The 13010-nt window shown below is 37.5% G+C and overlaps 4 protein-coding genes across 7 annotated transcripts; 2 read left to right on the plus strand and 2 right to left on the minus strand.

Annotated features, from left to right (window-relative positions):
• Window positions 1-51: 51 nt before the first annotated feature.
• LOC148167560 (pickpocket protein 28-like) lies at window positions 52-1971 on the plus strand. Its single transcript, XM_088046912.1, has 7 exons — window positions 52-185; window positions 229-471; window positions 520-768; window positions 815-1287; window positions 1335-1394; window positions 1441-1645; window positions 1701-1971. The coding sequence occupies exons 1-7, from the start codon at window positions 52-54 to the stop codon at window positions 1924-1926; spliced, it is 1590 nt and encodes a 529-aa protein (XP_087903038.1). The 3' UTR covers window positions 1927-1971.
• Window positions 1927-2620, minus strand: LOC148167561 (uncharacterized). Its single transcript, XM_088047593.1, has 2 exons — window positions 2410-2620; window positions 1927-2352 (listed from the first exon to the last, which is right to left on the minus strand). Exons 1-2 carry the CDS (start codon window positions 2421-2423, stop codon window positions 1971-1973), a joined length of 396 nt encoding a protein of 131 aa, XP_087903719.1. The 5' UTR covers window positions 2424-2620; the 3' UTR covers window positions 1927-1970.
• A 2180-nt stretch (window positions 2621-4800) lies between these two features.
• On the plus strand, window positions 4801-6879 carry LOC148167562 (uncharacterized). 4 transcript variants are annotated; one of them, XR_015770866.1, is made up of 5 exons: window positions 4801-4959; window positions 5093-5248; window positions 5302-6000; window positions 6492-6539; window positions 6753-6879. XR_015770866.1 is itself a non-coding variant. In XM_088047383.1 (3 exons), exons 1-3 carry the CDS (start codon window positions 4826-4828, stop codon window positions 5327-5329), a joined length of 318 nt encoding a protein of 105 aa, XP_087903509.1. In that variant the 5' UTR covers window positions 4801-4825; the 3' UTR covers window positions 5330-6413. The 4 variants fall into 4 exon arrangements, 1 of the variants encoding a protein (XP_087903509.1); XR_015770865.1 differs by having other exon boundaries at window positions 5302-5557; XR_015770867.1 differs by having other exon boundaries at window positions 4867-5041; window positions 5302-5557.
• A 3352-nt stretch (window positions 6880-10231) lies between these two features.
• nAChRbeta1 (nicotinic acetylcholine receptor beta1) lies at window positions 10232-12944 on the minus strand. The gene is made up of 10 exons (XM_088047382.1): window positions 12557-12944; window positions 12129-12265; window positions 12027-12071; window positions 11865-11974; window positions 11720-11810; window positions 11311-11658; window positions 11062-11255; window positions 10850-11011; window positions 10570-10804; window positions 10232-10504 (listed from the first exon to the last, which is right to left on the minus strand). The coding sequence occupies exons 1-10, from the start codon at window positions 12618-12620 to the stop codon at window positions 10340-10342; spliced, it is 1551 nt and encodes a 516-aa protein (XP_087903508.1). The 5' UTR covers window positions 12621-12944; the 3' UTR covers window positions 10232-10339.
• Window positions 12945-13010: the final 66 nt, after the last annotated feature.

Consider the following 13010-nt stretch of genomic DNA (forward strand, 5'->3'; position numbering starts at 1 on the left):
TAATTTCTCCGGAGACCTTTTACCCCATTAAAAGATTAACTTTATATCGCTATGGATGAATCAAAACGCAACCATAAACTCAACTCTTTTTATAAAAGTTTCCAAAATTATTTTCGTGAATATTGTATTTGTAGCAGCATTCATGGCTTCAGATATTTCGGTGAAAAAAGGACGATTTTTGAAAAGTAAGTTAAAAAAATATTACGTAAAACAACCATTTTCTTCTAGATTCTGGTGGTTTACCGTTTTTCTCATTTCTTTATGTGCGTGTACTATTACTATATACGCAGTGTATAAAAAATGGGATAGAAGTCCAGTTATTGTAAGTTTTGCAACGAAAGGAACTCCAATTTATCACATTCCGTTTCCTTCAATAACTGTCTGCCCGGAGTCAAAATCAGTTCAGGGAATTTTCAATTACACGAAAATCTTACAAAGGAAGGAAGACGGAATTACTTTAAACAAAACCGAGTGAGTTTTTTAGCCCTCCCGATGTGTTAGACGGATTCTTATTTTTAGACAAACACAATTTGAATACATGTCTCTCGTCTGTAATTATCGCAGTTTGAATTACACCATCAAGGGAACGTTTCCTGAAGAGTTCTTCGATGTTCTTGACAGAGTTAAACCAGAATTTAACATAGCCGATTGCCGGTACATAGGAAAAATGAGAAACTGTAGCGAACTTTTCACCCCAATTATAACGGACGAGGGTGTGTGCTACACATTCAACATGTTAAAAAGAAACGAAATTTTTCGAAGAGAAGTGTAAGTTTTCGAAGAAAAATAACCTTTTGGTACCATTTCTGTTTAGAATCCACTATAAGAACTACCATCTCGTCCCACACACAGCCCATCAGTGGACCATGGAAGATGGTTACAGTGAAACTGCAGGAATCGAAGCGTATCCTCGAAGGGCTCTACTAGCGGGTGCTTTAAATGGTTTTAGTTTCAACATGATAACTTCCAAACAAGATTTAGACTACGCGTGCAAAAATTCACTTCAAGGGTATAGAGTGGTTCTTCATACTCCAATGCGCCTTCCACGGCCTAGTCAAGAATATTTTCAAGTTCCTCTAGACCAGAATGTCTTAGCTTCTGTGAATCCCGTCATGATAACAACTTCTGATTCTGTTAAAACGTACAATCCCAGAAGAAGACAGTGCTATTTTCCTATGGAAAGATACTTGAAGTTCTTCAAACTCTACACCTCCTTGAATTGTATGATGGAGTGTCTTACGAATTACACCTTCCATGTTTGTGGATGCGTTAACTTCTTTATGCCGAGTAATCGTAAAATTCCATATAAATTCAGTTTGATTCTTCTTTTGTAGGAGAGAATGGTACAAAGATCTGTGGAACGGATCAAATGGACTGCATGAGAGACGCTGAATGTAAGTCTTCTGAATCAGTCGTGAAAAATTTTCGTTTCTATTTTAGCAGCCATGCAAATCAAGCACCTCCAAGGGCAACTAAACAATCTAGAAAACCACAAAAACAAGACAAAGAAGTTAAAAGTTGATTGTGACTGTCTACCTATTTGTGCTGATTTGACTTACGATGTCGAAATTTCGCAAACTGATTGGGAATGGGAGAAACAGAAAAGAGCAGACAGAAGAATGCACAAACACTGCAGTAAAAAAAAGTGAGTTCTTTCATGGGATAAAATTAAACCAACTGAAGACAAAACTTCTTTCAAGGTTTCATCTCTCGTCGTTGACGATCTTCTTTAAATTTGACAATTTTCTTAGATCACAGAGACATGAACTTTATGGACCAACAGACTTCTTGGCAAATTTTGGAGGCTTGCTTGGACTCTTTACAGGATTTTCAGTCCTATCCTTGATGGAACTTTTATATTTCTTATCCGTCAGATTGATTTGTAATGTCCAACTATATGGGTACTGGGCGGGACAGCAAGATTAATTTGTAAAGAACCGATTTATTGTAAAATAAAATGTAAAAAATACTTAAATTGACTTCTTAGCCTCGCTTCTACGACGCGTGTCTTTATATTTTGATCCTTTCCTTGACTTCTTGGACTTTTCAGAAAACAGTGCTTCGGTTTTGGAATCCTTCAGGTTTTTATGTTTTGATTTGGAACTCCTTTGAGATGGTGATTTTGAACTTGAAGGCGTCAAGTCCTTTGCTTCTTTACTACCAGATGAAGTATTGACCCTTTCTGTGTCTTGCTCCTTTCGCATCCGATGCTGATTGACTTTAACGACATTTTTCAATGTTCTTTGAAGAAAATTAACATTTGGCTTTGCGCGAGTGGGTTCGTTTGTATGCAACTCCCATTTGCTTTTGAACTTTTTTGCGTCTTTTAACAACGCTGCGATTACATCTTCGCTAAAAATTGAAAATAGAAATTAACACACATTTTTTATTGCAAATAAACAAACTTACTCGGAAATAATCATCTTATGTTTCTTTTTTTTAAATATAGGTTATGGGTTATATCACTGTCACTTTTGACAGAACCACAGTTGAGCCATCGATCGATGATGGCGACCTCTGTGTTTTTGTCACTTAAGTTATACATCTTTGATGACAATGGCGTAAAGATTTCTATTCTAAAAAATATCCCGGCGCATTCACCATTTTTCACAAGTAATTAATTAAGTTTGTGCTCTAGAACTAGAAACAACTTATTTTATTAGACCTACCGGCTAAAGCCAGCCCTGGTGTAGTGGGCGCAACAAATGACCAGAGAAACTCTGCAGAACTCTGCTATCTGAAACGAACTACACAACACAAAACAAATCAACAAAAATTTCGATTGAGTTTTATACCAGAGCTCATTACTATCGGTCCACTCATTAAAAAGTTAAGTTGGCAGCAGCCCTTAGCAATTTTTATCGATAATAGTTGGCAGCAATAGCGTTTGACCTTGATCTAACTGGCATGCGCAGAAGCTAATCGTCTTGCGCAAGATTGTCAAAGCTTGTTAAATCTATATTGAAAAGCAAATTTTTAAATAAATATTGATTAATACACTCACCTTTAACAACGTGTTAACCTAAAAAATCGCTACATTCAATTTTTCCCTAATTTTCTCCCTAAAGAATTGAAAGCTTAATTTACATCCAAGAATTTTCGAAAATTTACACAGGAGAGTGAACTGATAGCAATGAACCACACTTTAGACTCCGATTTTACATAAAACGTTAGGTATTTTATCAATAGTTTAGATTTTATTTAAGATTCTAAAATAAATTGTTTATTTCGGAGGGTCATGTCATCCAAATGCAAATGTTTTCAGTTGAATCGATAAAACTTTTTAAGGCGCATTGTTTTTGTCATGAATCCAAATAACGTTCTACGTCGAATACTACAATCTTTAGACACTATTATACATTAAATATGTCATAGAACAAAAACCAAGTTCAGATGTGCCTTGTCACTTTTTTGTAAGATTTTGTTGTTGCTATTTATTTTTAAACTTTTTCAGGCTCTGTTTTGATGAACGTGGCTGCAGACTAAAGTTGTCGGGAGAAGTAGTAAAGTCCGTTTTTTTTTAAAAACCACCAACACCGTAATCTTTTCCTGCAGTACAACCGACAACGTTGCCTAGGAAGATTTTTGGTGAGAAAATTATTGTTAAATTTTTGACATTTCTGAAAATTAGGCAGTATTTCCGTTAAAATGTTTTTTTACAGCCTGTTGGATTGCAAATCAAAGGATTTAATCAAAGAAAATTTATTGGATCAATTCTTGGTGTTGACAAATTATTAAAATTACAATTTTTTCCCAAACACCAAATTTTTACAAAAAATGCTGACGCGCGTTTCGATAGCAATGCTATCATCATCAGAGCGATGATTAAACTAAAGGATTTAATAGTGAAAAGACTCGCCACAGCCTGAAAGGCCCTTTTGTGGAGTCAAATTGTCAATTAGGCAACTAACCAATTTGATTTTATCACCAAAAAGTCACCATCGACGACGTTGCCGGTTGTAAAGTGTTGGGAGAGTGCGGACTTTAATTTGGTAGTCTTGTTACCAACTCTTCAATATGAATTTTAAATTTCCCTCTCACTTCTTTTCCAACCACTTCACCAAAAATGCTCGCGTCTGATTGGTTGAACGCAAAGGATATACGCGCTTTGAAAGAAAGTCGCTGTATTTTATTGGTTTTATTGATTTCAAATTTTCAGGCGCAATGGAAACTGCTGAAAGCTGTGAAAATAGACGCTTTAACAAATTAACAAATTATGGAGATTGCATGCATCGAGCTGGAAAATTTGGGAGTTTAGGATGTGGACGCAGAAACAGCCTTTTTAAAACTAATCAAGACGCGGTGGTATTCCTAGGTACGAAGTTGTGTTGGCCCAAGGTTCCTAAATTAAGCAGGTTTGCTCGTTACTAAGGCTGAAACTCCACCCCCTTTTGGTTGCTAGGGACTCGCGGCCATAAATGACGTCACAAGAAAGTTCTGTCATTTGTTTTGCGGTGTAAAAACAATGTTAATCGCCATTGTTGCTTAAAAAAGTTCTTGTAGAAACATCAGAGAATTAATTATTGCTGTTTTAAATAATAATAGCAATAAAAAAAATTAAATCGGAATTTAAAAGAGCTTTCCGATGACGTATTCGCGCCAGTTCAAGAGGCCTGCTTCTATTGGCTGAAAACTTTGTAGCAAACCTGTTAATTTTAGTAACCTTGGTGTTGGCCGACACCTAGAAGGTTTGCCTTTTCTATTCGCTGTGTTTATTCCGTTTTCCAAAAACCAAAAATATGGTTAGAATCTCGGCTAAATTCGGTGAGAGGCTGAGAGGACGCGTCAACTATCAACTTTCGCGTTATTCCGCTAGGTGGCTTTTATGCAAAAACTTCTCGCAATGTTTACAAATCGAGTTGCGGTTTCAAATCGATTATTAGTCTTGTTGGGGCTTTTTAAAAAGTGTTTGAGTTTAGAGTCTGGTGTTATGTGTAAGTGGAAGTTACCGTTACCGAGGTGATTTGATCTAACCTTATTTGAGAAAACAAATATCACTGTGCTAGCCCGATATCACTATGGTGTATATTTGGTTGCCTATGTACTGCATTTTTAGAGGTGCCAATTTTTACTAATCAAGACTTGTTTTCAGAGTACAAATGATTAACAACGATGCTGCTTGGATCAGAAACCAACTAAAGTCTTCACTCTCGACTTTCTTGTTTTTCTGGGAATGGTACGAAAGAAATTGTGCAAGTTCGTTTGAAGTTGGTGTTGGTGAATTCATCGTTGAAATTTTTAAACGCAGGTTTGCTGAAAATTGTTTGAATCACAGCTTTAAAATGCTTTGTGGTATTTTAGGTACCAACTTCATGTTGAGAACATCTAAACTGCCAAAGGATGAAGCATCATTTGACAATTGTCTGAAGACACAACAGCAAAAATTATTTACAAATGCATGTGCTGCGAGAATTCCATACCAACAATATACTTACTGCAATCGTAGAACACTTCCTTGAGTTCGTGTTACTGTGAGATTTCTGTTACTGCAGAGGTACAAGTCAATTTGAGCAAGATGAAAAAATACATGGAAGGGAAATAATAACAACATTAATTGGCAAGTCACTTCTACAGGGTGTCTCAAAATTAGCGAATTAGTGCTCGTAAATACTTACTAAAAATTTTTTTCGCACTTTCTCAAGAAGGTGTAAGCACATTAATTTTGTTCAATGCGACAACATTGCAACACTCACATCCTGACCTATCTTATGATTTCTATTTGTATTGCTTAGATACGTTTGAAACCTCATAACTGACATTGTTAAGTAATGTCAATTTTGCTGCTTTTAAGCAGCTTGCCCACTAAAAAAGATGCACATCTAACTGACGACCCAAGTTTCGTGTGCTAATTTTTGGATCGTTGCAGTAAGCAGTAATAATCTGCTTTTCCATGTGTGAAATCATCATAATGCTTGCGCGTCCAGTGACGAAAGACTTCTAGAGTTGGATGACGCAGTCGATTGGGCTATCGCTCATGGTATAGGCGAGCAGCTATCACAGGTCTGTTATCTAATGCCTCCATAAACAAATACATATCAGCGTATTCATTATTTGGATAAAAATCCATTATATAGTTCATCATATAGCTGCCTGCATCCATAGTGACAGACTAATTTCTAGTCACGTTGCCGTTTAAATTTAAGATTTTTTTACTACCAAATAAAGCAGATTCTTCAAGAAATTGTTTTACATTATTATCATCCACAATATCTACACCTATCTAAATAACAATAAAAACTGAAATTTTTATCCTGCATTTGAAGAAAATGCAGTTGAAAGAGTGGACATTCAAATCAATCTTTGTGGGGAAGTCCCGAATCTTTGTTTATTTTTTTTATATTTGAACTACTGAAGTGATTGTCTACAACGCTCTGAACTCGGAATTCGCGAATTTTGAGACACCCTGTATTTAGTTTTTTTATTTTTACATTTTTGCATTGGTATAAGTTGATGTTCATACAAGAAGTACTAATTGGTATTCTTATTTTCAGAAACGTGATTTCAACGACCTTGTTGAAACTAAGCAAGACCAGTAGAAGGTTTGTTTTGTTTCCCTAAATTCATTGTGTTCATTCTTTGGTTTAAAAATGTCAGCTTTAAAATTCAACAGAGGCTATTGAATGTAACCAAATTAAATTACGAAAAACTATTTTTACGTGAAAGGTTCTTTCATAACATTGTAAAAACATAAATAAATCTAAGAAATTTGCTCTATGAATGATGATGGTCTTCTCATGACGACTGCTTTGCAGCATCTTATCGTCCCTCAATATCGAAGCAGTCTGCAATTCTTGCGCACAATTGAAGAAATTCCTCCCAGAGCGCTCCTAGAGTACAGTGAAGTGATCCAGGAGCATAACACCACGAAAAAGGTGTATGAAAAAGGTAAAATTCAAACATGTTTTGAATCGAAGTCAAATGTTTTTTTCCAGTTGTTAAAGATGTTGTTCAGTGATTGGGAAATGTTCAAAGTGAGTCTACAAGCGTCCTCACACCGGAGCGGAAAACGAGTACCACGAAGAGTGTCCCTCCAGAGAAGACCCAAAGGAAAGAAGCAGTTGTCAAGAAAGAAAATAATACAAAGGCTGTGAACTATTTTGTCAAGTACAGGAAACGGAAGTTTATGGAGAATTTTCATTGGTTTCTTGAAAACGCGAGATCCTGAGATCCTACAATGCTGAATGCTTTGCTGCTTGTTCAGGAAAAATGGAAGGTTCGTTTTCTTTTCTCTTCATTCATCATGGTCTGACCTTCTCTCAGTTGCAGCTGAACAGGACTTTGTTCTACTCTTGATCAAGAAATAGACGCAAACAATTGAAAGTGAGAAAGTCGGTCCCAGCTGTTTCTATACATAAACATTGAAGAGTTTTCAGGTAAACGAACAAAAATCTTCTTCATGAAACAAACTATTTCATACTTCTTTTAGGAAGGAGAAAGAAAAGAAGGACATGGAAGGAAGATTGTAGAGTTTGGAGTGCTAAGGATGTTGACGCAAGACTGAGATTGAGACTAAACAGTCCTTAATTTTAGGGTCATAAATTAAAAACTGGCTATCATCTGTTTTAATCAGGGTTTGTTTTTCCATTTTTTCCATCAAAAACCGCACAAGTTTTGCAAAACAACAAACAAACTTATCCTACAATTCATCATATGGCGCGATCGGTGTGATTTCTAGCCGAGTCTAGACTAGGTTAATTTGAGCGTCCTCCAAAGTGACGTTCTAGAAGGTCGCTCAAAGTGTATTCGAACGAATATTTGTGTGAAATCAACCCTAGAGCACCGTTCTCGAACGCCCAGCACAAATGAGCGACTGAAAGCGCTAAGTTTGAAACGCAGCTTTTGAATGGTGTTGATTTAACTTTCATTGGTTTATTTTACTGCATTAAATTTAGTTTAGTTTGTTTGGATTAAACTGTGTGATTTACTGGCTGATGATGGCTTTACAGCCGGAAATTAATTGGCTCCTGGGGCTAATTTTAGCCACCCAATTCGAGTTGCGAGGACACTTCAGGGCCCAAAAATTCATCAATTAGTTAATAAATTTGTTAATTTAGAAATTTAATGTTAATACTGCAATTAATTAGTCAGGAAAATAATAAATATTTTAGATTTTTTTTAGTTGAGGAAGAATAAGTTATCTTGCATAAATAGAATTTGTGAATTAATAATTAACGAATTGCCCAACAGTACTTTTTGTTCAAAGATGTAAAAAGGTTTTTGGATATACAGGGCGTTTTGATTACGAAACTAATCGGTTTTTCAAGATCAGCTCTAGTTTTCAAAAAAAAAAATAGCAACTTTAACTTAATGTCAGATTTCGGGCTAAACCAGCTGTAAAAAAAATGTATTTCTGAAGTTTTTCTTGAAAAAGTCCTTAAATTCATTCAAAATCGATGTTACTCTACAAACAATGCCATTGCTTAGAAGATTGCAGTGACAATTGTCGAAAACGCAAAAATTGGTCTCAAGAAACATGTAAAATTTTATGACTTAAGATTAAACACCGGAAAGAGATCGATGAAAATCGTAAATTTACACTTAAATTGATTAAATTGGGCAGTCAGACTTTTGATTTTTCTTTTCTTGTTGCCAAAATCGCTTCAATCAATAATACAATCAAGTCGAAATTATGAAGAACCGTTGAGATTTCTTCGGAAAAAATAAAAAAAGAGTGTTGGACTGTTATGGGAATGAATTACATGCGGGTAGTGGAGCTGGTAAGGAAAATAAAACAATTACGATTTGAACTTCTTTTTTGTGAGTTTGGGTGAGAAAGGTTGATAAAAATTATATATCAATAAATAACAATTAAATGCATTTGATGTGAACTTCGTTTTTCTGTACATTTGGAAGTGGAACGTTGAATAATAATAAATATCAAGAAGTAACAATTATTCTGCGTATTTTTATTGTAAATGCATCTGTCTGGTACATTAACATTATAACAGGTAAATGATTATTTATTGTATTAAATAGTCAATAAGTGTTCCAAGCGATTATGTGCTGAAACACGGGCAGGCAGTGCTATACGGTACAGATTCCTATATTAGTAACTATCAGTAACAACGTTATTTTACATCTGATAACTATTAGCACGTGTAGCTAACTAATGTACAGCTATGACCCGTTATTGCGTATATAAGTTCGTAAAAAAGTGTGTCGCAAATGCGTGTATGAAAATTCAAAAAAACAATATTAAAACTTTGGAAGACCATTCAGTAATATACACATTCATGCATCGAACTTGACCAAAGAATTTATTATTACCTCTAATTATTTATGAAATAGTGATATTTTAATATTGTTTGATCGAATTTTCAAACAAAATGAGCCGAAACGAATTGAAAAAAAGGTAGTCGAAGACGTGCCTATAGTGATCAATCACATTACTGTACATATTTATATAAACATTGAATCTGTCTATTGAATATTGATGATTGCATAGGTACACATCCGAGTTTGAGCAATTTTTTACGTTTAGTTGAAAACAAGTTGAAATGATCAACAGGAAATTAGGCCTATATTAAACGAGCTTTGACTCAGGAGTGAGTGAATCTAACTAAACGTATATGATGTGAAAAGAAATAGTGCTTGATTAGAGTCATGTTCGTATGTACAAGGAGTTGGTGTCAACGGCTATCGGGCTGTCTGCTGTCGAGGGCCTGTGTAACTATTATAGGGATGAACCTGGACCTGGCGCCGAGGCGGCAGGAACTTCCTTTAAATCAGGCCGCCGACACGACGCTATGCAGTACATTACAGTATAACACTGCCCAAGTCTCATCCATTCTACTCTAATCTAAACATACGACAGTGTTAATATTTGACTGATGTCGCTGGAGCTCGCGCACGGATCTCTATTGTCCTCGACGAAGGGTGTGGTGTCCACTGGTCGTGTGAGGGCTCCGGCTGACTTTACAATCTGGCATTTGAGCTGACTACGGATTCAGGTCTTTAACAATGCGAATCTTTGCCACCGTTAACAACTGATTCAGTGCACGTAAGGACCAGCTGGTTCTCACGTGGCACCACAACGAAACGATATCGATAATACACCTTTTTTTCAGGCCTTCCGTTATCTAGCACACGCGGAATCAGAACGATTGTCACTCGGCGATATAAGGAACGAAAGAAATCATTTTCGGTACGTCGTGGGTTTATAACAATCACCAAGCGTTGTCGCTGTAGTGTCTCAAAAAGAAAAACCAAAAACGGGCTAGACCAAAAAATGTCACGTTGCCCCAGTCACTATTTACCGAACACCAAACCGGGTAGGCCTTGTGCGGTCTCGCATGGAAGCCACATGATTTGTTAGCCAGCGATGGGGAAAGCCAAGATTTTATTTGCCGCGGTATATTTCGATGATTCTGTCTTGATCTACATATTCAAAGATGTGAGGAGCATCCATGAGGATTCCTACTGTACCAGCAGTGGTCACTATAAAGAACATGTACAGCTGGAGACGGTCGATCACCATGGCCACGTACTTCCAGTCTTCACGTGTCTGAAAAATACAAACAAAAACAAAAACCAACACACTAAACTACCCTCTCCTCTCGTTCCACTCACTTGAATATAAAGATCTTCGTTGCGTAAATGTTCTGCGATAAATTCAACAGCTTCTGTAGCTTTGGAAGCTTCAGGTGATAAAAGAATAGAATCTGAGCTTTCGCTCTCTCGTCTACAACTCTCGGAACCTACACCTACACCTAGGTCCGAGTTTAACTTTCTATTAATCTTACAATTTGGATGGTGCAAGTCGGATAGTTCCATTACTTCGACTTTGCTTTGCGGTTCAATTGAACTAAAACGAACGATAAAAGCGATTCGATTGCAGAAAAAAAATTACCTTATGTGTTTTGGAATGTCAGCTGGAGATCCGTAAGGGTGGGGTGGCACGCCCATTCCAGGCATTTCCATCATCCATCGTAATCGTGTTTTTCGTGGCCGCTTCATTAGCAACATCGCCGGTAGATAATTGAGGAAAACAGAACGAATCCATGAAGGCATCCTGCGAGAGAAACTCAAGATTCGATTCATATTTGTAATTGATAAATTTACCTATGCGTTCTAGGCCCTCTGAAGTTCCAATTGATTATTACTACCGTAACGAGAATACTGACGGTGTTCATGATAAATGTAAAGAGAAGATATTTTGCAATGAGCGGCAACACAAGTGAAGTCGGTGGCAGGATTTTCGAAACGAGCAATAAAAACACTACAAGTGACAGTAAAATACTAATACCCAACGTTACCTAGAAATATATAAAAATCAAAAAAGGAGTTAAAAAAAAGAAGTTGTTTTGTTACCTTTTCACCGGCTTCTGCTGGTAAATAAAAGACAAGTACGCAAAGGAACGAGATAAGTACTGTTGGAAGTATTAAATTGACCGTATAAAATAGAGTCTTGCGGCGAATGATAATATAAAATGTGATATCAGTTTCTGTAGGGTGGTTACCCTCATATATATTGAGGTAGGCGGGCACTTCAATTATGTCCCACGTTCCAGACTTCCAGTAATCTGACAAGTCCACGAAGTTTTTGTCATTATATAAAGCTAGCGATACTTGATCACCGTTAAAAGTCCAAGATCCAAACTTCATGATGCAAGTCTGTTGGTCAAACGGAAAATAAGTGACATCTATTGTACAAGAACTCTGCAAATAAAAGGAGGAGATTAAAATTGAACGCCGCCGCCGATCGAATTTATGTTTGCACCTGATAAATTGCGGGCGGTACCCACAGCACCTCGCCGTTGGGGTAAATTAACACATTAGACTTGTATCTCACTTCGTAGTTGCCATCAGCACTAAAAGCATTAAAAATTAGTCTAGTGTTCCCGTTTTTAGCAAATGTAATTTACTTATTGAATAAAACTATATCAGGTTTCCATACTTTATCAGGGGGTAACCTGAGTACAGCAATTCCTCCATAATCAGCTTCGTCCCACTGAAGCTGATAGTCGTTCCACACCTACGCCGATCAAAGAATAGAAAGTTATGAATGGAAATGAGAATCGACTTACCAATCGGAGCCAAACATTGGACTTCATGATTTGATTTTTTTCGTTCTGAAAAGCAAGTTTTGATTAAATCGAATTGGATGATGTATGCGGTCGAAGACGTACCACGTTAATGAGTTGAACGAAAGCTAGGCCAAACCTGACGTCGACTTTTTCGGTCATGTTTTGAACGGGGCGTATCAGCTTGTTGTATCCTCTGAAGAGATCTCGAACTAAGCGCTCTTCATCTTCAGAACAGTTGCCTGAGGAGAAAGACTGATTTGCATTTAATCGCATCGGGATTATGGGCATTAAACGCGATAGGATGATGACGTTAGAAGAGTCTAAAATATGGGTGTAGTTAAGGGTTGTTAATTCGGGCAAGTGTTCCGTGAATTTCCAAAGTTGGGTAGTCGTTAAAAGCGTAAAAAGCGCGCTAGAAGTTACAATGCGGCCTTACGAAGCCAGAATCCTTTGTTTGAAACAATGGTCAGAGGGGAGGGGCTGTGTTTACATGTCACTCAGCATGCCAGTGGGTGTGCCGGCGCCCTTACCTATGACGATGAGACATGAGATGAAAAGCAGGGCCAGCAGCTGAGAGGCTGCCGCGGTCCACATTGCGAGGTGGTGCTTAGCACTCGAGGATGCTTACAGGATCATCGAGATCTGGCGCGACAGCTCAAGTCCATGGCTTGGGCGGACGTCGGAACGCGAGCTTCCTGGCGTCGCACCGCTGTAACCGTGTTTCCGCTTCTCGGACACTCTCTACGCGTTCCTAACATCCTGCGCTCGCCGCAACATGTCCTTTCACTCAGCGTTTTAAGCAAGGGCACGCACACACCCTCCGAGTCATTCTGAGAAAGTCAGCGTGGACGTAGCGCGACACCACCCCCTCGGAAATAATTATGAGTATCGTGACTAGATGGCAGGTGAGGAGGGCGCAGGACTGTTCTGTGGACCAATCCGTGCAGCTTCCCACCTTATTATCGACCGGTAAAGAAGCGCAAA

The sequence above is a fragment of the Gnatocerus cornutus genome, chromosome 10, assembly GCF_029298725.1.
Source record: "Gnatocerus cornutus isolate USDA-ARS CGAHR chromosome 10, icGnaCorn1.1, whole genome shotgun sequence".
Taxonomy (NCBI): domain Eukaryota; kingdom Metazoa; phylum Arthropoda; class Insecta; order Coleoptera; family Tenebrionidae; genus Gnatocerus; species Gnatocerus cornutus.